This window comes from Triturus cristatus, chromosome 9, assembly GCF_964204655.1.
Source record: "Triturus cristatus chromosome 9, aTriCri1.1, whole genome shotgun sequence".
NCBI lineage: Eukaryota > Metazoa > Chordata > Amphibia > Caudata > Salamandridae > Triturus > Triturus cristatus.
In genome coordinates, this window is record NC_140592.1 from 264424388 (window position 1) to 264451599 (window position 27212).

The window sequence follows — 27212 nt, forward strand, 5'->3', positions numbered from 1 at the left end:
AACAAACACTAGGGCATGATGGCAAAACCAGTTTGAAGATCCACTGCTAGGCAGAAAGTTCAGACTAAAAGCAGGATAACAGACACCATCTCAAGAACAGCAACAGCCTTCCCCTGAGTTGTGTCTACAACTGCTCCACTGAATTGAAGCCTCTGGCAGAATACCAAGGAAGACTGGTTATACTGACCGTAGATACCAGCTAGTGAATTGGAATGCATGTCCAGTGAGGGTGACAAAGATAAGGAACTGCCAAGGTATGGGTAAGAAAGCCCTTCACATAAAAAACCATTTGCACATATATGCCACCAATATCACCATTACACCGCTGAAGACCTTCAGTGCAGACATCTACCTAAATGGCAGGGTGGAGAACTCTTGGTGCTCTCCACCCAAGACATTTCCATAGGTGGACTCCAAATGTGATACAATAATAGGTTTCATGGAAACTCAAGGACATCATTTTGAACTTGTACATGTAAAAGAACATTTGCACATTTATAAATCAAAGATATTGTATACCCTCCACATACTTTGAGCTCTACTAGACCCAAGAATACCTGGTGTAGTAGCCAGAATTTTTTTTCCAAGCTGGAACTGTCTTGATCACGCATTTGACTAGCAATGTTGGTTTCCAAGTGAAAGGGGCAGAAAGCACATGGGAGAGGACTGGAGGTGAATTTTTGACCACTGGAAAACCTGCAGAACAGACAAGTCCACTACACCTGTCTGCAGGCTTCCAGAAAGAGACACCCTGCAACATAACTCTGGGACTGTGAAATAGGTGAAATGCTGTAACTACAGGGTACAGAATCACTCTGCTACCCATTGTGTTTATCTCTACAGCAGCTGGGAACAACTGTGAGGGATCTCATGCCATAAATGCCTAGCATACCCGCTGAACCTCATGTCCGTGATGAAAAGACCTTGGAGGCAATGTTATCGCTTTCCACTGATAAAATTTGGGGTGTCGTCAGACAGCATCCCAAATAATTCAGCACTATAAAAAGGTTTGTCCAGTAAATGAGGCTGTAAGCCTTCACATACGCCTGTCAATCACATACAGCCCTATCTTCTATTGATAACATTTCGGCATCCTGGATCAGCAACTTTGAGCACAGTGTGCGCTTGGAAGGACAAGTTACTTACTTTTGGTGAGTGTCTTTCTGGTGGATGCTATACTTAACCGCAGATTACTCAACTTGTGAATATTCCCAGGGCATCAGCATGGATTCAGAAACTTTAAGAGCACTTATTCTGTGCTCTGATGGGTGGTGTTGTGCAGGGTCCAAACAATGAAGAATCTCCTCCTCCTTATATGTTTGAGGTGGAGCAAGGAATACCGGAAGGTTGACAGCCTGGCCAACATGAAAATGAGAAATCACTTAAGGTAGAAAAGAAGCTCAAGGGCCTCAAAACCAACTTATTTTGGAAGAAAGAAGTATAAGGTGGGTTGCAGAAAGAGCCTAAAGCTCACTCACAAGTCTAGTTGATGTTATGGCAATGAGAAAGACTGTCTTCAAAGTCAGAAGTCTCAAAGGATAACTGTACAGTGGCTCAAAGGAGGGTGCACATTAAGAAAATGCGGATGTAGCTTAAGTCACAATAAGGCATCACAAAGTGTTTTGGTGGGAAAAAAATGTGCATATCTTTCAAACATCTCATCACAATAGATGATTTAAATAACAAGGGTGAATTGTCAACTGCAAAAGAGCGTATAAGAAGCCCTCAACAGTGCCCAAGGAAAATCCTTGCTGGACTAGGGACAGAATTAACTATGAAACTTTAGACAACTCTGCCTGTAAAGGGTCAATTGTCAGGTGATGCACCAATCCACAAATCTGTCTCAAAGACAAGCCTACACTGATTGTATACAGTGACACATCACAGCCAACATGACATCAACAACCTCAGGTGGCAAGTCAAAGGAAGCCAACTGTTGCAGCTCTATCTCCACACATGAAGATGCATATTGTTCAGGCAAGGGTGTTACAACCTGCCCTGCTGCTCCGATAGAAGATCCTTCTGAACCTGCAGCTTGATCGGAGGACAGATGCTCATGTCCAGCAATTCCGGGTACCACACTCTCTCCTGGCCATAAAGGTTCCCACTAGGGTGGCTTAGGAACGGTTGATCCTGATCTTCTTTAGAACTCTGGGCAGGAGAGACAGTTGTAGGGAGGCATACAGGAGTCCCAAGCTCCACTCTAGATGGAAGGCATCTCCAAGAGAGAGCTGCTTTATAAAATAAAATGCGCAGAAGTGTTGGCATTGCATGTTCTTGGTGGTGGCGAAAGGATCGAGCGAGGGTTCTCCCTACTGCTGGAAGATAGCCTCGTAGCCTATAACACCTCCGGATGCAACTGCCATTTGTGATCCGCTGGGTGCTTGCGGCTGAGCTCGTCTGCCCTGGTGTTTAAAGATCCTGCCACGTAGTTCACCACCAGAGTAATTCCTTGGCAGTCCAGCCACTTCCAAAGGTGAAAGGCCTCGTGACACAGGACCTCACCATGCTCTGCATGTTGCAGTACCACATGCAGCAGCAGCTTTCTTTTGATGGTGGGTAAGAAAACCTTCAAGTACAAGCAAATCGCTCTCCATCCCGACAAGTTGATGGAGTCAAGTCTCTGCTGGAGACCAGAGTGCTCTGATCTCCACCTCCCCCTGATGGCCTCTCCAACTCTGTAGTGATGCATCTGTAACCACAGTCAGCTCTGGGTTGGGGGAAGGAGAGGGGTCTGCCACCTACCCGGTCGTGGTACATTGGCCACCACTAAGATCTTTTGTAGTCTACTCCGAAATCTGTATACAATCCAATAGTTTACCCTGATATTGTGTCTGCTAGATTTTTTTTAACATGACCTGCTATGTAAACTCAGAGGCTACATGTGGATGAAAAGATGCAACATTTAGTAAAGAGCATAGATGCATCCTCGTTGGCATCTCGCTGATCTTGGTAGGAATGCTTTAGAAGGATAATGTTACCATCGTAACTTTGTTTATCAGCAATGAATGGGTACCTTGCAACCTAGTAGTAGAACTGGATACGGCTCCAAAAGCTGTTAATACACAAGGCAAAAATAGGGAAGAGCCAGGAAGCACGAGTATCAGAAAGTCTAGGATGAGTCCATGCCTCTCTGCTAGGCCAAAAGGAGGACCCAGAGAGTGGATCTAAAAATTCTATAGGTGTTCCTAACTTTGCAGTCTGATCTGTCACAGCAGGCCAGCAGATAAACACAACTGAGAAGAAGCATCAAGGACCTACCAGAGAAACCAGAGTTAGCCAATCTTACCAAGAAAACTGAAGACAAAGACCCAGCATTAAGAGGTATATCTATGGAATGGGCCATCAGAATGTAAACTTTTCTAATGAAAAACGACCAAGAACTAGTAGAAGGGTATGTTCTAGGTAGACAAAAGGGTTGTGTGTCTGGGACCGGAGGTGAACCAGTGAGCATGCACCTATCCCATTCCAATGTTAGCATTCCCTCTCCAACAATTATTCAAAGCTTCTAAGGAGAGAAATGCAAGTAAAGAAGTCAGTAAAGAACAAAAAATTTGCCTTGGCCCGGTACCCTTTATGAGGCAAAGGATAACTGCACTTCTCGTTCTACTTGCTGCTGAAAGGGTTATGTGTCTACAACGGCTCAAATTGGTTTTTACTAAAAAGAAACAACTTTTGATTAAATTAGCATGTCATTCTAATTTATTATCCAAGTATACTTAGGCTACCATAACAGTATGTCAAGAGTCCCAAAACAATTTGAGTGAACAAAATTGCAATTTAAAGCCTTATTTTATTAAAATGTTGATTCTTTTTCACAATGTTGATTCTTTTCCACAATTTCTATTTATATGAGCAAAATCAGATTGCTCAATAAACAATGCCCTCAAAATCATTTCCATTAAACAACACTCACTCATGTTGCAAAATCCAGCACCGATATTCCGCGAAACTACATCAAGTAGAGCCAATCCATCTCAGGATAGAACAACTATTCCTATTGGCTGCGATAACCCAGCCTCCTTTCTGACTAAAGGAAGCAACACTTCAAGCCTGTATGTCACATATACATGGAAACACTGCTCTTAACCATAAGGATGAAACTTAGAAACATAAGTCACCTGCTTCCAACATGAAAGAAAAAGCTGCGGTTCCCTGGTCAACAGGAGGGGTTAAATTAGTTTTGAGGACAGAATTAAATGTACTTGAAAAAGACAGAAGACTACGAAATGGGAGTGACCTGAATAACTTGTGGGCAGAGAGTACTAGGGTACTGTTGGGAAAGAGGTACAAAATCAAGTTGTGTTAGCATGGTGTGTACACCAGAACTCCCTGCATGAGAAGTGGTTTTGAATCTCACTGAAAGTGGGACATAGAACGATGGAAGAACCTGTTAAAAGCCTGAGACACATATTCAATGGAGCATTTCACACTTGTGCAAGAGCAAGAGGAGTATGAGATCCCAACCGCACCATTTCTGGTTTTGATGAACTAGTGCACATTGCCAGAACGTTGTTGAATAACGGAAATACCAAACCATCAACGGACAAAAAAAAAAAAGACAGCAAGATGCAGTTTTGCAATGCATCTATACAATAAAACCTTGGGAACATTGTGCAAAGCCCTTGCAGGACTTAGTCGTGCAGGAGAGAATCAGTGGGCAAGGAATTTGGGTACAAAGATTGGACTGGGTCACAGTGTTTTTAGCCTGAGCACCTCAGAATAGTAGGTTCAAATTAATACACTTAATTTTATTTCAACCCCATCAGGATAAGAAGAGTCTTCAAGACAGGGTCAGGAACTTGTTATTAGTCTGAGGCTTATCATTATCATGACACACGGGAATGGCCAACATTAAGGTATTACAGGTCTGAGATATTAGAACAAATTAATAGGGCCACAGTTATCCACCAAAAAGCCTCACCAGAAGCATGCCTACTAGGAGTGTTCTCAAATACAAGGGCGGGGAAGCAAAGGAGAGGATTTGTAGATTTAGCTCTATTCTTGGCGAAACGTAAGGTAGCCATGTGAGGAAGTCACTGTGTGCCTCCTTAGTGGCACTATGGAGGTCTGGTGTGGTTGGATGGGCAGCAACAGGGATAGTCTATCTACAAAGAATAGCAGTGAGAACGACTAAACAAAGGAAGATAGCGGTATGGGAGGCTTTTGCAAAGAGAAGCACACAAAGTGCCCCCTGAATAGTTACTGGTATTCGTAAAGTTGAACACAGAGGGATATCCTCTTTACGAGGTGGCAGAAATCATGTCCAGGGCACCAATACTGAAATGTGTGAGGAATGCCATGAATGCAGGGGTCATTGTCCAATATTGTTCGTCTAGCTCTGAGCCCCTATTACGTTTATTAATGTGATCTATACTCTATATGGCAACACTGGAGTGCATTGCCCAAATAATCTAATCACAGTGTGCTCACAATTCCTGAAAACTGCGATTAATAGTGATTCCTGGTCCCAATACATGTTATGGAAAAATCCAATTAAGTGTGTATAGCATGAAATCACCTGAACGGGTTTGAGCAGGAACAAAGCATATACAGTTTAAATAACTGTGAATGAAACTGGAACGTAGTTTGAAATTGTACATACCTCTTCAAAGTCATCACTGACCCACAGAGGGATGGGGGTTCCCCAGTATCGGTTTCTTGAAATAGCCCAGTCACGAGCGTCCCTCAGCCAGTTTCCAAATCTCTTCTCTCTCACAAAATCTGGAACCCTGTTTTTTTATGTAAAAGTAATACTCTTAGTCCTATTAAAACAGCATTACGAGCTTTTTAAACATGAATGGAATCACTGTTTAGTATTTATTATTTATAAGAATTTGAATATAGAGCAAAGGAACAAGAGCCCTAGGCTTACAATTTTTTTTAAAGGTAGGATTATAATTCTAGCATTTCTAATTTCTAAGAATAAAATTTGTGTAGAAGATTATGAACTACCCTAGGATCAACTCCGAATCCGCCATCAACCTCCGATGACATGTCTTACTGTGCAACGGGTCTATAAGGATAGCTCTCAAGATCAAATTTGCAGATGTCTGCATTGCCACTCAAATAAAAATCAAATCAAAGACACTTTATTTGGCCAGTTACGGCCATAAAAGACACAGATTAATACAATATAATCTTAGCACACAAAAAATCGTGCACTATTGCAGAGCTCAGGTATTCAAGCGATAACACTAAACCACTTTGGAAAACGAGATCGCCCACGCTCTAGCAAAAGGAATAAACGTGTTTTGCAACACTCACATAAAGTGCAAAGTGCAAAACAGAAGGATACAAATAAAATGTATATAACAAAAACCAATACTTCAAATACATAAAATGCTAACATACTCAATCATCCATTAATAGATCTCAAGAAATGGCCATTGAATTTTGCCTGTTATGTGTTTTTTAAAGAATTATACTTCATGCCTTGGATGTGATATCAGTTGACTTCACTATTCAGGGAGAGATGATGAATCATTTGTCGCTCTTTGTAGGCCATAAAAGTCTACTAGTAATGCGATAGGAATCTAAGATTTTTTATTGCCTCGATTTTTATTCAAGACATATCAATTTAGCATGTCAGAAACACCCTTCTAGACATTTGATTTGCATGTTTACACCAAGTAGAAAAGAAATAACAAGTCTGTATCAAAAACCTCCTATCAGCAAACATTTGCAAACTGAACCACTTTCAATGGAGAAGATGAATTGCACAAACCCGAGGCCCTTGCATTTTACATGACCCAGCAGACCTTGATCCTACGAGCATGGACTATACGCTACTGGGTCTTCCTCTGCTAAGTAGGTATTGTTGTTCTGCATACTCATGGACACACTATGCAATTGTCTCTATGTCTCCAGCATAACCTTTGAGTCTGCGCAGTACAGAAGAGCAACTAATAACTCAAAGTTCAGCAAAACAAAATTGTCTAGTGCCAAGGTGCTTTTTAGACAGTTCCACGGAAAAAAATAATTGAATATTTGGCAAAAACACATTGGAAACATACAGGTTTTCACTCGTTTTGAGAAATAAAGGTAAGAGACCTTTCTTGGGGAGAAATGAAACTTGCCCAGACATGCAACAAAAAGTCTTGATATTACTACTTCACTGCATAACACAAAACAAAATTTTAGGAAAAGAGCCAAGAAAGTCGGGAAACCCCTTGAAGTAGCGGAATTCTGCATGTAATTATATAGCACAGCAGAAGATGCCAAGGCAACTGAATTTAGTATAATCAACCCTTGCAGTGATTATGGTTATGTACCACTGGGAATTAATGCGGCAATCCAGGAGGTCTTATTAAATGGGAGGAAACATGTATGTGCCCAGCAAATGTCACCGCATTCCTCCTAAAAGAGAAAGCTTTGAAACTGACTAAAAGGGCAATATAGGAGCTAAAATAGTAAAACCAGGAAAATGAACTGTAAATGCATGGCATCCAATCTTCTGATGGTCTTTAAGCATCTTACAAACAGCAGATGTCAGAAAGGCAAGATGGATGTTGCTCTAGTCCAGTACTTTTCTGATACAAACAGGCATCGCAATTATGGGGTATCGGAAGGTAATGAATGCACAGTTTTTGGACGTCAACATACAAAGCATTTCCATCATACAAACTCAACGGTCAGAACAGGCTCCAGAGGCTGAAATTGTATCTCGAAGCACAAAACATGACTTAAGTATTGGAGACAGGAAAATAAGTACTTTGATTGTGTGAAGAACAATCATTTCATACCCTTTTCACTAAAAAGAGGAAAACGTGTAACACTGTTTTGAAAAAGAAACACAAAGAAATCGGAGCTGTCCTAATATCCATGGTCGTAACACAAAACGAGAGGTTCCGCTTCCAAATTCAGTGAGAGACCTGTGATATTTCTTTGAATCGGGTCCCCTCCCAGATACACCCAGGCTGAGCACAGGCCCACAGAAGACTGGAGCCCTCTGCCCCGAAAGACAGAAAAAAAGATGAATTATGCTAAGAAGCAGGTAAATTCATTTGTGACTTTTAGAAGTGTCACTGCTTAGTTAATAAAAATTGAAACCGAATGGCTAAGAACAGTGTGTGCATGTATCATTGTTCCACAGACGTTTCTGAATTGGAATTTTAACACTAAAGGAATTAATTCAAGGTACGTTGCGTCAAATCTACTGTCGATAAGCCTTATACGACAGAAAATAGTTGGGGCCACATTGATTTCTTACAGTGAACCATTTGTTTAGAGCGTTTTTCATTAGGACTTCACTTTAGATTGACCACATAATAAAAATATTTTTCCATCATTTCACCTTTTGGCTTTCACGTTTTCTCTTTCAGCGTAAATTGAACTGACTATTAACTTAAAACAGTTTTTTGGCTATTGATGGGCTACAAAACCAAATGGACAATGGCCTATGCACAGTAAATCAGCCATGCGTTTTTGTTAATACAGGTCATAGAACTAATGTAAAATCAACACACATAAGCTCCAGCATGTAGTAGCACAAAAAACAAGAGGTTCAGTCGATTTAGGAAGTGCAGCTTTGAGTCTTGAAAACGTGCATATGGGGATTCCCTATATCAGGCATCTGTTAATGTCATTTGGGAATGTAACAGATTAAGCCAATCCGACTATCAGAAAGCCATATGGGAGAAGCAACGGGTTAAGTGGACGTGTTCTTCCTTGCTACCCATATTCAACTTTTGTAGCAACGTAATCTTACAAGGACAACCAATCACTTTGACTGAAGAACAAAAATATGTGCTATTGGAGCTTCTGAGCCACCAAGTGGTTTGGCACCTACATAATATATCATCAGTAGGTAGAAGGAGGATCTTTTCCATTTTCAGCTTTTAGGATTTCGACAGGCATCTCCATGGAGATGTCCATCTAATGATGCGTCTCAGTGGAGGGAACCCAGTTTATAATCTCAACATCAATAAGAGTTTTGAGACATTGAAACTGGAACTGATGGGGGAGCACACTGGGGGGGGAGGGGGTAGTAATTTTGTTGGGGGGGGAAGTTGAGGGTAATAGTTACCAGAGTGGGGAGGCTGTTAACAGCCAATGAGAGACGGGAAATAGGAACTTGGATAATACCGTACACTCTTATGGATATGTTGCCTGATAACATTGTATGTATATTACTATGTATTGTATGCACCTATTGTGGAAAAGATGACGGTATGAAGGCGGTAGCGAATAATACAAAATTTTATTTAAAAAAAAAAATCAATAAGAGTTTTGAGAAACTTGGGCTATTTGAGTCATTGGTGGGATGCAGGACATGAGTGGCGTTTCACTGTAATGGAATGAGATTAGTGCTTAACTTTTCTCAGGCGCCCACTAGAAACACCAGACTGTTAGCAACTATTAATAATGCAGTTAGGTAATGCAATTATATGATACTTGGCCAGAAAATCACCCCTTCAGATGGTGCGACCAGATATACACAATGAATATTCCCCCAGAGCTGAAGGTATTTGACAAACCCAAATAAGGAGAATGAAGAATTAAAAATGAACATCCAACATGCCTACTGTTCTAAGAGGAAATGGTTTCTAGATCTATACACAATGTTCCTTACCATCAAGGGAACACACAGGGAATTTGATGAGCCAGAAGACCTGAAATGGTTACTCAAATCTCTCGATACAAAGTACATGGATACATCAAGGACTACTGATATCCCAAATAATCCAGCTGTGAGAGGAACTACAATGAAACCCAAACAATAGGGACAATCTTGGAGACCCTTCCCTTGAGCTTGAAAGAATGAACGTGGTGGTGAAGAAGTGAGATGGACCCTAAATCCGAGAGAGAGAAAAGTCCTGTTCTCGCTTAAATGTTTGACTATAGACTCCAGACGGAAGAAGTGGCAGTGATTCTAGCAGTTGGTGGAAGCTTTGGAGACCAGGTTACACCTCTCCATGCAAACAGATTGACTGACGCATGTGGGCTGATTTGCCTCAAGGAACCTCCTCCTTCTACGAGGGACCGTGGGTCAATTGGACTTGGCAACAATTGGCACGTATGGCAGCTGTCCCACACTAAACAGCTGTAGTTAGACATAGTTCTGGATCCAGAACTCGAGACGCTGATTTCATGTCATAGTGTTGCAATGGCTGGGGAAGCAGGTAGGAGGGAGGAAGGTCACCCATTTAAATAAGTTAAGTAATAGTTGTTTTGCAGTTTCAGGTGTCCCTGAAGAGAACGGTGTGGGATTTATTGTTCACCCTTTGTATTTCTACCTCCAGCTCTAAATTGTGCCACACATCCGCAGTACACTCCTTAGATATCGCTTAGGTGGACCTGGACATTAGACTGAGGCGGTGTCAGGTAAATCCATATATCGTGTCTCAACTTCAGGGTCTGGCATGTCGCACCCATTTCTCAGAGGCTCATTTAGTTCTCTAGTTTATACTGCAGCACAACTATGACAGATCGACAATACCACATTAAATACTTTTGAATACTTTCGTTTAACGTAAATGGCCTTTATCGTTCTATAAAAAGGAAAAGGTTCTGATATAACTAGCCACAAAATCACCTGACATTACGCTTCTACAATAGACCTATTTATCAAAATCAAAGAAACTGAAGGGAGATTGGGTGGGCAGAGTCTTCCAAACAGACAAACTAACCCTCAGGGACTCCTAATCCAATGTATTCCCCCCAAAAAAATGCTGAGAGGCCATCCTGTTCAATAAAACACCACAATGCACTGTGAAGAAGACATGGCTCGACCCGATGGGAAGATACGTTTTTGCCAAAGTAAACACCATGGAGATTGTATTTTGTCATTCCTATCCAGGCTCTTTACAGAATTCGGACAGGTGAGGATCTACAGCTAGACCCAATTGTTCACAGAGCAGGACCATACAAAAAAACGAATGCTACAAACTAAGCGGCACTGTTCAACATTATATAGGGCAATGGACTAACGGACCCATAGTGTTTGACACACCTGTGAGACAAAGAGTAAATGTGTATTTCAAATGTACATGGACTTGTTCTAGGATCAGTTATTTATTCCTAAACCACCCCATGCATGCCATGTTGCATGACTGTCAGATTGTGAAGGGGGGAAATATTGAATCATGGCCCAGTGATGCTGGAGTTTGAACTGGGACAAGTATCCCAGATCACCAAACTTTGGTGTCTGAAATTGTTGCACTATAAAATGTCACAAGATAAGAAGCAACATACTGACCACCTATGCCAGTATATGGATAATAATGAGGCCTCAGATTCGTGCCCCCAAGTTCTATGGGCACTGGGCCAGGCTGCCATGAGAGGCAAACTCATGACAGACTCTGACCTCTCGGGAAAGATTTACACAAGAAAAGCAAACACACCTAGAACCGGAGGTCCAAAGACTGACAGGGAGATACACTGCCCGGCCAATTCTCCAGTTGCTGAGACAGAGCAAGGAAAGTTTGATCTTGAAACACACTTCACTACAAAAGCAGAATATGCCCTCCTTCTCTTAAAGTGGAGGTATTTTGAACACGAGGAGAAGGCAGGATGGTTACAGCAGTGCATCTCCATTTGCGAAAAGCCCACTTAGCCATCCCTGCTATCAGACCTCAAGCTGGTAAACTCACCATCCATGCAATGGAAATAGCTAATGCCTTTGGAAACGTTATAGGGGGTTAGTATAATGCAGACATGCAAGAGAATCCCCAGATTGAACTGGCATTCCTGGGGGGCGTTCGCCTCCACATATCGGAGGAGGGCAGACAATTGCTGGAGCGTAGATAACGCAGGACGAGATAGCCAATACCATCTCGACCATGCCCTAAGGCTCCAGAAGACAAAGATTTTCCAACTGTGTTCTATAAGTTTAAACAAACATATAACGGTCCCATTACTGTATTAGATTTTTAAAGAGGTTGATAATGGCTTTATTGTGTTCAGGTCGGAACTCGCCCTCGGCTTCAGCCTCATCCTTAAAGTGGATAAGGACCCCACTCAATGTGCCAGCTACCGCTCAATCTCGTTAATCAATATAGGCATAACAATACTAGTGATGAGGCTCAGAAAAGCCATACTGAGCCTACTACATGAATCACAAGTGGGCTTTGTGCCAGGCTGCTCGTCAGGGAACAATATGAGCATCCTTACAAATGTCTTGTGGCAGGTGAAACCGGACACGAATGACAAGATCTTGCTCTCCTTGGATGCTGAAAAAACATTCGACCAAGCAGAATGGGGATGCCTATTGTGCACTATGGAACGGGCAGGAAAAGGCTGAGACTTTTTGGCTAAGGTACGGTGGCTGCATTTGAACCCCACCGCCCAGCTAGATTACAGAGGGTGCAGGACGCAGGTCTTTAATATCCACAGAGGGACCCAGCTGGGGGTGTCCGCTGTCACCACTTTTGTTCATTATCGCCTTGGAGCAGTTAGCTGTGGCAATAGGGTTAAATGAGGATATCAAGGGTATTACTACTAAAGCAGGGCAAGTCAAGACTATGTTATATGCAAATTATATCTTATTAATCTTTAGTGACCCAACATTTCACTCCTGCCTCCGATTTCTTCAATTGATTCCTTTCTGGGTTGCCTGGGTACCAAATAAAACCCCAAAAGAGAGAAAAAGCATTGGCAAAGCAAAAAGTTCAGACAAACATTTTGGAACATCCTGCTGCAGACAACACAAAACCCCCAACATTATTGCTTTTAGTATACATTGTGACTATGTCATAAAAATGTGTTGGGCAATCATTCAGTGTAGTTTTGCGATGTAAAACTGATTCTCATGCACTGTAATGCAGCACTCTACAGGAGACGGAATGATACGCCAAACAGTCAATAGCATGAGGTGAGAGAGAAATACTCCTCTGGGTGGTGCCTGTTAGATCTGGAATCCTTGGCGTGGTTTCCCCAGTCTTTTTGCCTCTACCTCCTGTATTTTGAGGGTATGCTGACTTTGTTTCTGCTGGTTTATGTACTCTGCGCACTTTACCACTGCTGATCAGTGCTAAAGTGCAAGTGCTACCTGTGTAAATTGCGATTCTGATTGGTTATCCATAATCAGCATATTTGATTTACTGGTAAGTCCCTAGTAAACTAAGTGTGCCCAGGTCCTGTAAATCAAATGCTGCTAGTGGGTCTACAGCACTGATTGTGCCACCCACACGGGTATCCCTGTAAACTTGACTCAGGCCTGCCATTGCAGTGTCTGTGAGTGCAGTTTTAAGCTGCCATGTCGACATGGCAAGTGCACCCACTTGCCAGGCCCTAACCTTCCTTTTTCTAAATGTAAGGCACCCCTAAGGTAGGCCCAAGGTAGCCCCATGGGCAAGGTGCAGTATATGTGAAAGGTAGGACAGGTACTGGTGTGTTTTACATGTCCTGATAGTGAAATACTGTCAATTCGGTTTTTAACTATGGCAAAGTTTGTCTCTCCCATAGGTTACCATTGAAGCTGCCTTGCAACATCTTACAAGTGTAACTTTCAAATAGGAAGATATAGAGATTTAGAGTTTAGTCTCCCTGAGCTCAGAATTAAAAAATACATCTAAGAGTGAAGGTGGATTTTAAATTGTGTGTTTGAAAATGCCCCTTTTACAAGTGGGCATTTTCGTGTTTAACCATTCTGTGCCTCTGCCTGCCTGTGGAATCAATGTCTGGTTTAGACTGACCAGGGCCTGTTTGTGCATTCACTCTAGACAGTCATACAAAGGGAGCTGAGGTGTGCCCTGCACATCCGGATGGCCCATCAGGTTGATGGGTCTTCCTGAGCTAGAGTTGTGTAAGGAGTTGGCACTGACACATGAATAGAGCTGCACTTCTTCTTTAACAACGCTGTCTCCATCCACCTGGAGTATGTCTGGAGCAAAGGCAGGAAAAGGCAGGAACTTGCAAACTACAAAGACTTTCTTTTGAAGTATGCCTACTTCAAAGGCCAAAAGAGGAATAAGTAGTGGACCTAAAACCCCTGACTTTTAGAACACTTCTGGATCAAGAGGTACCTCTGTCAAGGAGAAGAGCTGAAGAGCTGTGAGGAGGAGTACTGCCCCTTTGCTGTGTGTTACTTTGCTTGGTTGGCCTGCAGTTGCTGCTCCTGCTTTGGAGAGGAAAAGTACTGGACTTTGCTGTGTATTCTGCTTGTGATGTTTCTCCAAGGGCTTCTGTGTGCTTGCCTCTTGTTAAGAAGTCTCAGGGCAATCAAAGACTTCATGTACAGCATCCCTGAACTCCACTGCTGGGAGTTCTGACCTGCCTTGTGGTGCCAATTCCAGTTCTGGACCCTTGGAGGTTGTTCTAATGCTAAAACGATAAAAATCGACACATCGCCTTTCCAACGCTTGTTTTTCCAAAGGAGCACCAATAAAGATGAGGTCATAAGCAGAGCATCGCAGGGCTTTGAGCTATAGGTAGCTCACTAACCAGTAACTGGTGAATTTCAGTGATGTTTGGTTTTTAAACTTTACATTTTGTGCAGCTTCAGAGTGTGTGTGGTGTGTGTGGTGTGTGTGGTGTGTGGTGTGTGTGGTGTGTGGTGTGTGGTGTGTGGTGTGTGGTGTGTGGTGTGTGGTGTGTGGTGTGTGTGGGGTGTGGGGTGTGGGGTGTGGGGTGTGGGGTGTGGGGTGTGTGGTGTGTGGGGTGTGGGGTGTGGGGTGTGTGGTGTGTGGTGTGTGGTGTGTGTGTGTGTGTGTGTGTGTGTGTGTGTGTGTGTGTGTGTGTGTGTGTGTGTGTGTGTGTGTGTACACACACACACAACCTACAGTTGGACTGAACTTCAAATATAAATAATTGGTGTTTGCGGAGCAAAGACATTACGTTCCTGAAATGTATTCATTTATGAACAAAGCAGGCTATAAAAAGTGTAATTAGTGTCTAAAAATGGCATCTTAAATCAACTTAATGTTACTCTAGCCAAGCGTGACCTCTTTTCCAATTGTTCTACTGGAAAGCCTGAAATTGATTTCTATTAGAAGGATGAAACAAGAAATTGCTTAATGCAATTTTGACTTTTTAATTAGCTCAAATACTCTTTCACTCAATTAACTGAATAGCCGACTGAGGGGATTGATAACGATTGGATAACCAAACAGGTCTGTTAAGACCAGCAGATTTTTCAGGGTAGATAAATACTGTGTTGTTAATTTTTGTGACTCATTAATTGAAAGTCACATATGCAAAACTGCATTACCATTAGGACAGCATTGCCAACCCTCTTGATCAGGGGTCTCCAACCTTTTCAGTGGTAAGACCTACTTGTGTTCAGTGAAAATCATTCCAAGCTACTAATATTAGTGCCATACACACCAGGAAAGATTATATTAGTGACGCCCCCTGACAAGATTACCAGCCATGATCACCGCAGGGCAGGATTACCAGCAATAATGTAAAAAAGGCTTTGTCTATTTTGAATCCTCTACAAGGGTAATACATAACAGCCACATCTGCAATGCCCCTGGCATTAGGGTAATAATACCAAGGTAATAAGTAATAAATCTCCCAATGCTGCATTATTATCATTTATAAATATTTTGGGGAAATGATTGGCTTGAAAATACACACATTTTCATTTTAAATAGTCACTTTTCAGTTTTGGTATATGTATATTAATTCAACCAAGCAAAAGCTTCTAATTTAGGTGGCTGGGCTGCACGCAGGAGAGCTACTCACAGGCAGCTGGAGAGCTGCCAGTAGCTCACGAGCTACTCGCTGGAGAAGTCTCCTCTTGATCATGGTGAGCGTGCTATTCCCAACCCTTCTTTCGGGGCGTGTGCCCTGTAAACTTAGTCCTATTTCCTCCTCTCAGAAGTAAAAAAACAAACAAACGTAGTGAGGGGGTAATAAAAAAATATGAGCATTAAAACAGACCTGTCAGAATTCAAACTGCATTCAACAGGTGTATTAGTGCAGTGTGCTGTTGGTACAGAGTCCCCATCTTCTAGATCTGCCCTGCAGGTGCAGTCTACGGTTTGGGCTTCATTGCGTTCAGTGGATATTCAAGTTCTGTGACCATGTGGTTATCCATTGATTAAGCAGGCATTCAAAGACCAACTCTCTCAATGAGTCAAGTGCTCATTCAATGCAGCTATCTCCTGGATGGAAACGACACAGACAAGGGACACTTGATGTTCAAGCAAATATTTCCTTCCATTCTGCCGGTCTGAGAGGTGCCCCTGAATGTTCCTTCTCCATCAGGTCCCTTTCAAAGCGCCAGGAAGGAAGGTTACAGAGGTAGGCTTCTAACACCATTGTTTGGGTGGTTTTTGTGTGCTACCATGAATGACCAGGTGAGGAGGCCACATGTAGAGCGTACTGTGAATGCTAAGGTCTTTTCCCTGCGCTTCTTCGGTAAATATCCTATCCCATGAGTGCTTGTAATAGAGAGCGCCAGTGGAAATAATGCCACTACCACCTTATATCATTGGTCAGAGAGACAACTTTGTGGCCATGTTGAGATCATGTTCGCTGCTGGACCTGTGCATGTGGTGCAGCAACGAGCCTCTCTCTGTGCTATAGGTTGCTGCAGTAAACATTTATACAAACAGGTGAAATTTCTTATTTATCATGAAGAAACTTAAATTAAAACTCTATAAATCACATAGCACTATCATACGTTAGTTCATCTCACCCCCACTTCATTTTAAAATAATGACAGACATCACATCATATTTGCTGCCCTAAAATAATTTTTATTTTTAAAGCAACCCGTTAGAACAATTAATAGTTCTATTACGTATGGATAAATCATGAACATGATTGCTATAAAAATAGAATTTATGCAAGGTTTGTAAATATGTTATGATTTCCATGTCTTTCGTTTTTTTATTAGGTTAGGAGCAATAAGGTACGACGGTGTCATTTGATTTATAGAGTTTTAATTTGATCTTCATGATAAATATGAAATATATTCAATATGAATATTAAATGTGATGTCCCTGCCTACAATGGATTGCGAGAGAGACGAAATACAATAAGATAATTCAATAAATTAAGAAATATGGTGATGTTTTGTATTTTTTCTGTATGATTGGTCTTTTATTTTGAATGTGATTTGAATGTAATCAACTTTTAGGCTTTTAGTAAGGTTGCATTGTGTTTCTTTGATTAATTTTCAGGTTGTAGATCCGAAACACGTGTTGGCTTCAAATCGTCAAATCGTCAAATAGTTGAGGTGTTCTTATGAGAGAACGTGATGAAGAACTTCATATTTGTGAATAAAGCAACCAACTGGAGAGGAACATACATGTGAATGGGACTTTTTTGTTTTCTTTTATTGCCTCCGAATGGACTTGATGAATTGGTAACGCGCCAGTGGGGTAGAGGTGCAGGAGGAATTAGGGGGCTGTGCTGTGTTCCTTATTTACCTTACAAGCAGTTTGACGATTTTTCATATTTATGACAAGTCCAATAATTGGCGAGGTGCCTTCCTTTATCCTGCCTGAAGGTTCTGGAGGCTAATTTGCATTATCCTATTGAGAGGTGGACTGCCAGTGCTTGGCCCCAAAGAGGAGTGAAAACTGCTCCCACAGTAGGACTCCAAGAGCTAGTTCGCTGATGTCCTGTATGTCTGCAGGGTCACAACAAGCTCCCAGAGGCCTTTCTCTTGAAGAGACCAGTTGGCCAGCAACAACTGGACCTGAACTCGTCGGCTGAAGCTGGTGGCTTTTGCTGGAAAAAGTCCTAGCCCCCTAGTGCTGTCCCTAAGATCATGGATGCCTTAAAAGTGACCCAGAGGACATTTCAAGACTTCCAAGACCTGGGGAGCCAGACATCTCGCAGAAGAGGTGTCCTATTCTGATGCAACTTATTCAGACACAGCTTCAGGCTTGCCCTTCCGGAGGATTTTGAGCACCATTAAAAAGACCAAGTCTGAAGGCAAAGTTTTAAACAAGAACGAACCTGCTTTTGTGTATCTGACCGACAGACCAACAAGGTTGGTCTGAAAACTCATCTTGGTCCCAGTCTATTGTTTCTATATAGTATCGTTTGCAATTGGTGCTTTTTGGCATTATTTTTACTTAAAAGTTTACAAATTCATATCTTTGATTCTCCCTATTGGATTGTCGTAGTTTAGGTGTAGTTTTGTTTAGTAAAGTTTACTCTATAGTGTCTTGTAATGTAAATGGGATGCTGGATAAAGTTAAAAGTACTGTGATCCTTTGGCAGGCGCATAAACTGACCCCAGCTGTCTTTACACGCAATTGCTCAGTAAAAGGTGCAACCTTCTGGGTTCGCTAGGGGATCCAGAGGGGTAGCAATCCTCCTCAATAAAACCTTGCCCCTTGTGGTTACAGATGTTTCCCCAGACATCTTGGGATGATAGGTCATGTCACAGGCTGTGCTCAACCCTGATATCTTTGCCAGAACCCTTTGGTTTCAGTGACTTTTGCAGAATAAGGAAGCCAGATGCGCATGAATACACGCACTGCTCTGACTCACACAAATCATATTCGAGAATAGATTATCTGTTCCTTCCCTCCGTTGACATTCTAGGAGTGTCTGGGGATAAAATCTATCCAACGGTCCTGTCTGACCACTCACCTATAGAGATCACACTGCGACCAGCGACACATAAGTCTTGCTCCCACTGGTACTTTCAAGCTAGATGGTTGAAGGATATCAGGTTTCAAGAATTCCTATGGGGGAGATACACTTCTACTATACACTATATGCTAATTCACCACTAATCCTCTTTGGTTTTCAGAGTAGCATGCTACTCGGCAAAACGCGATTTGACGCCTTGTCAAGGGTAGTAAGCGCTATAGAAATACAATTACAATACAGTCAAATCTACTCCAGATGTCTCCCGATTATACTATGGGAGGCCATAAAAATGGTGCTCAGGGGGCAAATAATGGCATATATAGCAGGTAGGAAGGAGAACGAGAAAGAAATTACGGCCCTGGAGATACCGATTGGGGAATTGGAACGCCATCTAATCCAGAAGACAGACTCTGAGGTGATACGTCACCTTGAAGCTTTCAGGGAACCGCTTAAACAGAAGCTTCTCAGGAGGGCCAAAGAAGTAGTGAGAGAGTCCCAAATCAAAGTGTATGAACTTAGGGATAAAACTGGGAAACTGATACATAGGTTAGCAACCAAATCACTGGAGGGTATGTTTGTACCGCAGGTACGCAGACCGGACAGTGAAATGTCCAATCACTCCGCATTTATAGCCGAAACGTTTGCACAGTATTACGGGAAATTGTACAGTTTGACCCCGCCAAGTAGAGCAGAAGAACAAAGCAGCAGACTTTGTGGTCCAAGGCTTTCCCGGGATAGTACGGCAGAGCTGGATTGACCTATATCGGAAGGCTACTTGCTTACAGCATTGCATGAATTCAATCCAGGAAGGTGCCCAGACTGAACGGATTTCCAAAGGAATTCTTTAAAATGTTCACACCCACCCTAGTCCCAAACCTTCTTGCTATGATCGAAAGAGTTTAGACTGACAATATCCTTCTGCTCGATGTCCGGGCCGCTACTGTGGCAGTCCTCGCCAAACCGGACAGGCCACCCACGGACTGCGCATCATACAGGCCGACCTCACTCATGAACGAGGAGGTTAAAGCGATTGAAAAAGCTCTGGCAAATCGATTGGTTACTCAGGTGAGCTCTCTGGTGCATATGGACCAAAACGGCTTCATACCGACCATGGCACCCGGCAATGCCTTAGAAAGCTAAATGTAAAACTAGCTCACCTGGGCTCCGTGTCTGAACAGACACCATTATTGCAGCTGGCCTTGGATTCGGTCGAGCAGTTCTTCCTACACACAATTGTGGTAAAAAGTAACTTTGATCCCAGATTCTGTATATACGTGATGCTGCTGTATACCAAACTATGGGCCAGGGTCTGTGTAAACTGTGTCCTCTCATGCCATTTCCCCATCAGCAGAGGCCCCAACAGGGCTTCCTCCTCTGCCCCCTTTTATTTGCTCTGTTAGAACATCTGGCTGAATGGATAAGGAGGGACGCACTGATTTGGGACCTGAAGTGGGAAGCGGACGCTGAGGAACGAATCTCTTAATCCGCAGAGTATGTCGTCTCATATCTCCAATGTCCAGAGCAGTCTATCCCGCGACTGATCAGCATGCTAGAGATCTATAGCGAGGAGGCCGGATTGCGTTTGAATTGGGAAGAGTTAGCTATAATCCCGGTAGTAGGCAACCCTCCAGATGTAATACTCGGGTCAAGAAATTTGTTATATAAAGAGGGTCTTCAAATATCTGGGTATGTATGTATCCGGGGACCCAGTAGAATGCTGTGAAAGTAACATACATCCTCTGCTTCACAAAATCCACGGGTACATGACATGTTGGGGTTCCCATCCCCTGAACATAATGGGTCGCATAACCCTGCTAAAAATGGTGGCACTACTACAGATGCTGGACGTACTACAACACTACCCATTTAAGATATCTACGGGATGGTTTGCGACCTTGCATGTGGGCATTAATAGCTACATTTGGCGAGGATCGTCTTTTAGGGTCTCCCACAAGAAATGCATACAATCACCATAGGACAGTCGGCTGGGGGCGGTGGACCGGAGACTGTATTTTTAGGCAGCACAGTTGCTCTTGATTAATGACTGGATTTTTAGCGACCAAGACTAACTGACTACGAGGCTCGAGCAAACCTCCCTATTCTGGCAAGCATCATGGACCTAGCTATATGGGGGTGCCCTCCTGGCCTAATGGTTATTGCTACTGTCATGTGGAGGGAAGGGCTAAAGTGGATAAGGTGATGGGGGGGGTGCTCACCAAATAAATGCCACTGTGGGAGCTAGGCTGTCCGAAACGACGAGGATACAGATTTTTCAAAATAGGAGAGGCTGGGGATCTCAAAATTGGGAGACATCTCGTAGACAAACCACATGAAGTTGTACAAGCAACTGGTTGAGGACTACGGATTGCACAAACCACAATTCTTTCTCTATTTGCAACTCCGCCATGCGTTGGATAGTTATAAAGCTCAAACAGCGGCGCTCCCAGAGTACAGTCCGGTGGAAGTTAGACTCACGATGTCAGCCACTGAAGGGAAGGACATATCCTGTATATATCAGACACTAGTTACGACTGTCGCCAACCCACTGTTCAGACTGCAGGAGCAATGGGAGTCTGACCTGGAAGGTGGGTAAAATTGCAGCCCAAGAACAGCCGATTCCCACCCATCTAAGACTGATACAGTTTAAATGTTCTCATAGAAAGTACTATAGCCAGAAAGACTGTGGAGGATGGGACAGGGGGAAGGCTCAGACTGCCCCCGCTCTGGCCAGGCCAGGGGCACCCCGATCCATGTGTTGTGGGAATGCCAGGTGAGACATAGATACTGGAATTTGATTTTTCAGAACTTAGAAGAGGTGATAGGAATCCAAATTGACCAGGACCCAAAACTGGTAATTCAAGAAGTGTTTCCAGGGTGAGACAGGAACAAAGGACAGAAGTTATTAGTAGGGATTGGTTGCATGCTGGCCAAATGAAACATCACTGGCCAATGGAAACCTAGCAAAGCCCCTCCAGTTTCAAAGCGGTAACGGGGGATAGATCACTGCTACCGAGCAGAAGTGATATACTGATCAGGGGCTGTCCCCATAAGTACAACAAAATATGGGGTCAATGTACAGAACATCTCAGCCTATCGGGCTCTGACCACCAGGAGGGAGACACAAGGGTAGGGGTAGGGTGGATATATAGCCCATGACAACGCAAAGAGCTCTAGGGAATGGGCGAGGGGTACAAGACATTGACCTAGAGTCCAGCCAGCAAGCTGTTGGGTCCCTGGTGGCAGGAGACATGGAAAGAAAGTTGACAAGTGGAGGTGGCGACTCTTTGTCGAATGTGTTAGCACGCTGATCAATCATTTGTAAGGATGGGTTTGAGGTACTATTAGGACGGGCTGGGGCAGATGCAGTGATTTGTGGAAGTTTGATATGATTGCACAGTTTCAATCTAAACTTTAACAAAAATGTATATTTTTTTATTTAATCTATTTTTCTAATATGGTTTTGGATTTATTTATTTTTTATTCTATTACTGTTTTGGTACTGCATAAATACGTTGTGCACTGCTGTCTGTCCAATGCCACAGCTACCAGGGGGTTGAGCTCCGGTTTACTTTACTTCACTCCGGTGAATTTGGTGATTATTAATTAAGGTGGGCCATCGCCCACCCCAAATTTTAATCCACTTTCTTACAATACCTCGGAATCTTAATAGCCAGGAAACTAATTCACGAATGGAAGAGGCAGTGTGGTGAACAACTGGCTTAAGGATGTATGTATTAGAAAAACATCGTAGGGTTCTGATCCCCAACCCCTGGCTGAACTGCAAAAAAATTCAAATGCATCTCAATTCAGTGAGATGTAACCAGAAAAGTAGACACAGGTCCTTTACTAGTTGCATTAGGATGCCTTCCTGGAATTTCTTACTCAAAATGTCATACCAAAATAGGGCTAGAACTGGTAAATAACCTTGGCAACATTTTAAATCATTTTTGTTTTGTTGGTTTTTTAATAATCACTGTGCTAACTTACGACAGGAACCAATCATATGCAAATCAGCCTAGCACCAATGGGAACACCACCAGCCCAAACTACCAGGCCAAGTGAAATCCGAACAGGAACAAAAATGGGCTGATCTAGAGATGACTAATTTGAATCTATAGGGACACAGTGACAAAAATAATGGAACAGAATGCAGCCCAGAGTAATTACCAGTGAAGTCAAGCTTCCCAAGCATAACTTTGTTTGCCCCAGGTGCAAAGGTATGCCCAGTCCTGGGTCTTGCAGTTCAATGTGCCACAGGACTCGAGATGCACCTTACATTTGAGGTCCAACGCGGCAAAATGTGGCCTGGAGTTGTTTGTTTTCCCATTCAGATGGGCTGTGGCTTAGCAATTGGGGCTGGATCTTTCTTGGCAGAGCAGGACCAAGGATGATTTAGATATAACTGGTCCCCATTAGTAGAGGCACAATAATAAAAATACACTGGGAGACAACTACAAGTGACCAAGATGAATTCAAGCAGTCCACCCATTACTTCTTCCAGTTCAGTTTTCTAGAAGCATTTACTTCAAGGTAGTTAACTACTCTTTTCTTTAAAAGGACTTCAATATTTTCTCAATCACCAATGTCAATCTGGCTGCCCTGCAGTTTCCAGCCTTTCCACAACACCTGCTTATTCAGAAGAGGAGTCTAGACAAGTATGACCATTCAATAGATGTGTCCACACCACCCGCAGTGCAGATATTTTAGAAGCCTGGAGGTCACATATTCGAACATCCCTGGGATGGCAGCATTTTTCACTATTCTGAAGTCTATAAAACAATTAGAATTTAGTTCGATACAAAATTATAGCATGTTTTCCTAGGAATTCTAAGGGATAGATTGTTAATGTTAATGCTTCTCTTTACTTTTTCACTGCTTTAAACAGTTCTTTGTCGACAGTGATTAAAGTAATTGGGGTTACGTGCCCCAAAATGTGATGGTTTTAATGGTCATTCACATGTTTGGTCACTCATATTGGAAGTCAGAGGTTCTAAAAGTTATTCATCATAAACAGAGTATTAACTTGTGTACCAGACTTGTCGATTTCAGTGGTATAGTACATGTGCGGTAAGGGACAGAAGGGTCTGGTTTTATCTTTGCGTGTGCAGATGGGGTGCAACCTGTAACCAATTTCGTTGCAGAGCCTTTTATTTCAAACTGAAAACCATTGTCTATTATTACAACTCCAAGAGAGGTCTTCTGGCGCGTATTACAGAAAGTGCTCTAGGCTGCAGAGTTGGGATCCACATGGCCTCTTCTGCATCACCAAGATTATGGTACCCAACACTAATCACTGCTTCCTCCATCGAGCATCTGCCCGGTTCCTTCTATGCTGCATCCTTTGGGGCTGCGGTCAGAGCGAGCAAGGAGTGCCGTCGACACCTCACACCATCGCCATCAGCGGAGACCATGGTCTACCCTGTGGTCTAGCAGAACCTCTGCGCCCCCAGGTTTCACAGACCTTAACTCGTGCCATCTACTCACCTTCTTTTCTGCTCTCATAGGTCTATTCTTTATCCAGTCTAGCCCCTCTCCTCTGATGCACCTTGTGTGGTCCTCCATTTGAAATTCGAACAAGTGTGTACCACCCCTCCCTCCCTTGAGGGTCTCCCTGCATGATGTAATATCCACATCCTTCTAGGTCAGGGTATAATGTAAGCATCCAGATCATGCAGGTTCCCAACATTAACTCAGGCATGATGTTGTAAATTATTAGCATAATGTAGGCATCCATAGCATGATGGTACTGCCCAAGGTTATCTATTCATGGTATAATGGTCTCAAGTCTTGGAATGTGGTGGGCATCCATATCATGACAGTACCACACCCCTGACATAAAGCTGTTCCTGGTAAAAGGTTAATTGTCAGCATAATGAGGGCATCAATAGAATGCTGGGTTTTTACCTATGGTTAATGCTGCCCTCTGCATAATGGTGTTAATTCTTGCCATTCTGCAGGCATCATTGCCATACTGGTGCCCTACCCCTGGCATACTTTGAATTCTTCCATAAAAGGGGCATTTGTTCCAGGATGCTACACTTTTCTTCATAATGCTGGTCGAATGGTGGGACTTCCTGGCATACTGTGGGCATCCGTGGCATCAAGCTAGCCCTGAAATCCATAGCATGAAGATACTGACTGATGGCACAATGTTTACCGGGGTATCATAGCAGCAAATCTTGTCACGGTTGGAAAGTTAACACACATTTAGAAAGGTAGAGGAATATACGTCTCTTGCATCTTAATCTGGTGATGGTAAACCATATAAAAAGCCCCTTTCACTTATGCTCTCTCATCAGGTTACCCATCCATCTATCCATGCACTCACCGGTTCTTCCATTTGTGCAATCACTCATTTGATAACCAATGATGAAGCACGGTCACTTACAAAATACCCAGTCTCACTGGCTTTGTGAATGGTTGGGATCCAATCTCCCTGTCAGCCCTCACTGTTGCCTGCTTAGCCTAGCTTTAGATCATTATTACCGCTGGTGATCTGCTGACAGACCAACGAAGCTAAAAACTCCTGGACTGCTCTTTTGGAGGTCTTGTAGTTTACTTTAATAGTCTGCTTTTTAGACATACGTCTTTATTTCCATTCTGAATAGATCCCATTTGCAATTCTATAGAACATTCATTGGTACTCATTCATCCCATCACTGCATTACAATTGGATTTATCACCATTTACAACATGCTGTTCAAACAAGCGCACACAGCCGAGAAAGAGAAGTCGGGGACGTCGAGGAAGGGTTAGAAAAGCAATTCTGAAAGCGCTTACTAGAGCAGCATTAGGTTTTGTTTAAAGTCGCAGCCTGAATACAAATAAGGGCGGCCAATTTCTGTTCCATAAGCAAATGCTGCCCTCTAGTGTTTAATGTGATCACATGCTTTAGTTTTTGTACTGCTGGATGCTTGAAAACCCACAGCGAAAAGATGCAACATAATGATTGACTAAAGGCGAAAGAGCTATAGATAAGAAATGGGAATTCCCCCTGAAAGGATTACTCTACATATCTTCAAAGTATACAAAAAAAGTGAAGAACGGAATGTTTTTTTTAAAATGTGTATTGTGGGAAGAGTTTATACAGGCCATCAATTCATCTTAAAATATAAAGAAAAAACAACTTTTATTAGAGATTACAGCGTAGGAAAAAAACTATACATAGTCCGCTTTCAACATTAATGCGGTATATTACAAAAGGGATGGAAACAAATATCGCACATCGTCCCGATACTAGCAGCAACTTATTCTGATTTAACAAAAAAAATGAGATATTGCGCTTCGTCCCAAATGTAAACAGAAAAAAAACCGACAGCCCAACCTATACCAATCCGCTCAATAAAGTCCGAAATGTATTATGTGTACCGAACCTCGTGCATAACGGCATTCTAGTCCCTTAATTCACAGCATTTAGGACCGCCATTGTTAAAAAGTAGGGGTAACTTCCAACCGCCAGTTTTTCAGAATTATCGACCTTGCTAAGAGAGAAGTTCAAAAAAGTTGTTTCTTCTGCAGCAATTTTATTTAAACGTCGGATGAGTAGCCAAATACTGCTGTCTGTGTATCAATTAAAAAGTTAATCTCTAAAGTATGTAAGCAGTATTACTGCACATTGGCCCAAAACGGCTTTATTTTTTGGACAATTCCAGAAAATATGTGTCCAGTTACTCCCGCTGAACACTAAAATGGCTAGCAGATAACGGAGGATTCATTTTATTCAGAAAAGCCAGTGTTCTATAAAGCAGCCATTTCCTATAATACTGCATACAGCGAATATTCGCACCCTTTAGTAAGGAAAAGCGAAACAATATACAGTTTATTCCAAGTCTCTGCCGAGATCAGACGGCCCTCCTTAGGCTTCAATGCCTCACGAGCTTTCATAAATCCATCGGTTCCCTTATTCTGTCTAAAGTTGGCTACCCAATAGCTAACAGATCTGCGTGTATTAGTCTCAGTCAAATCTTTAACTAAATCTAAACTTGCCATAATTCTTCTGGGACCTAATTCTGTTAAAAAGCGTATTACGTGAATAAACGACCATTGAATCAACATTTAAGTGTTTAATGGAAGGTTCAACTTCGGTCCAATCTTTCCTGGTGTGCATGTTCAGAAAATCCACAATACTCTGCTGATGCCACTTCTCTCCTATCTGGAAGTTTGTTTTTTAATCTATTAAACGAAGGTGGCTGATGTAGATATACGTTAAACGAGTCACACCACTAATGGTGGGTACATCAATGCTTAAACAATTCCTCCTTTCGTTTTAATAACCATTGTAAAATCTTATATCTGACCTTATTGGGCGATTTAGTACGGCTTAGTAAATCATCTATCATATTCCTGAACAATCACAATTAAGAAAAAATTATCCATCCATTTTGAGACTTCTTGGGACCTACAAAATCTATAACAACAATGTGCAAAATTCGCAAAATACTATTCTTTTAGGGCCATATGAATCATTCCAAATTGTGATCGCAAACGCCGAAATTCGAAGAATTTCGGCGTTTGCGATCGCAATTTGGCCCAGTGGTATGTATTAAAGAAAAACTGCCTCGCAAAATAAGGAATAGCAAAATTTGCGATTCCTTATTTTGCGATTGCATTTGAGGAATCGCAAATTGCTATTCCTTAAATGCAATGTAAGAAGCACAGAAAAAATGCAATTTGGGCTTGAGGAATCACAAATTACCACCAACTTAGTT

At 42.4% G+C, this 27212-nt stretch overlaps 1 protein-coding gene across 1 annotated transcript in view; it reads right to left on the reverse strand.

The window, feature by feature from the left end:
• IARS1 (isoleucyl-tRNA synthetase 1) overlaps positions 1–27212 on the reverse strand; it is a 645156-nt gene that overhangs the window by 339741 nt on the left and 278203 nt on the right. The window contains exon 14 of the mRNA XM_085624880.1: positions 5606–5732. Within this exon, the coding sequence (XP_085481006.1) occupies positions 5606–5732 (127 nt within the window). The remainder of the gene's footprint in view (positions 1–5605; positions 5733–27212) is intronic.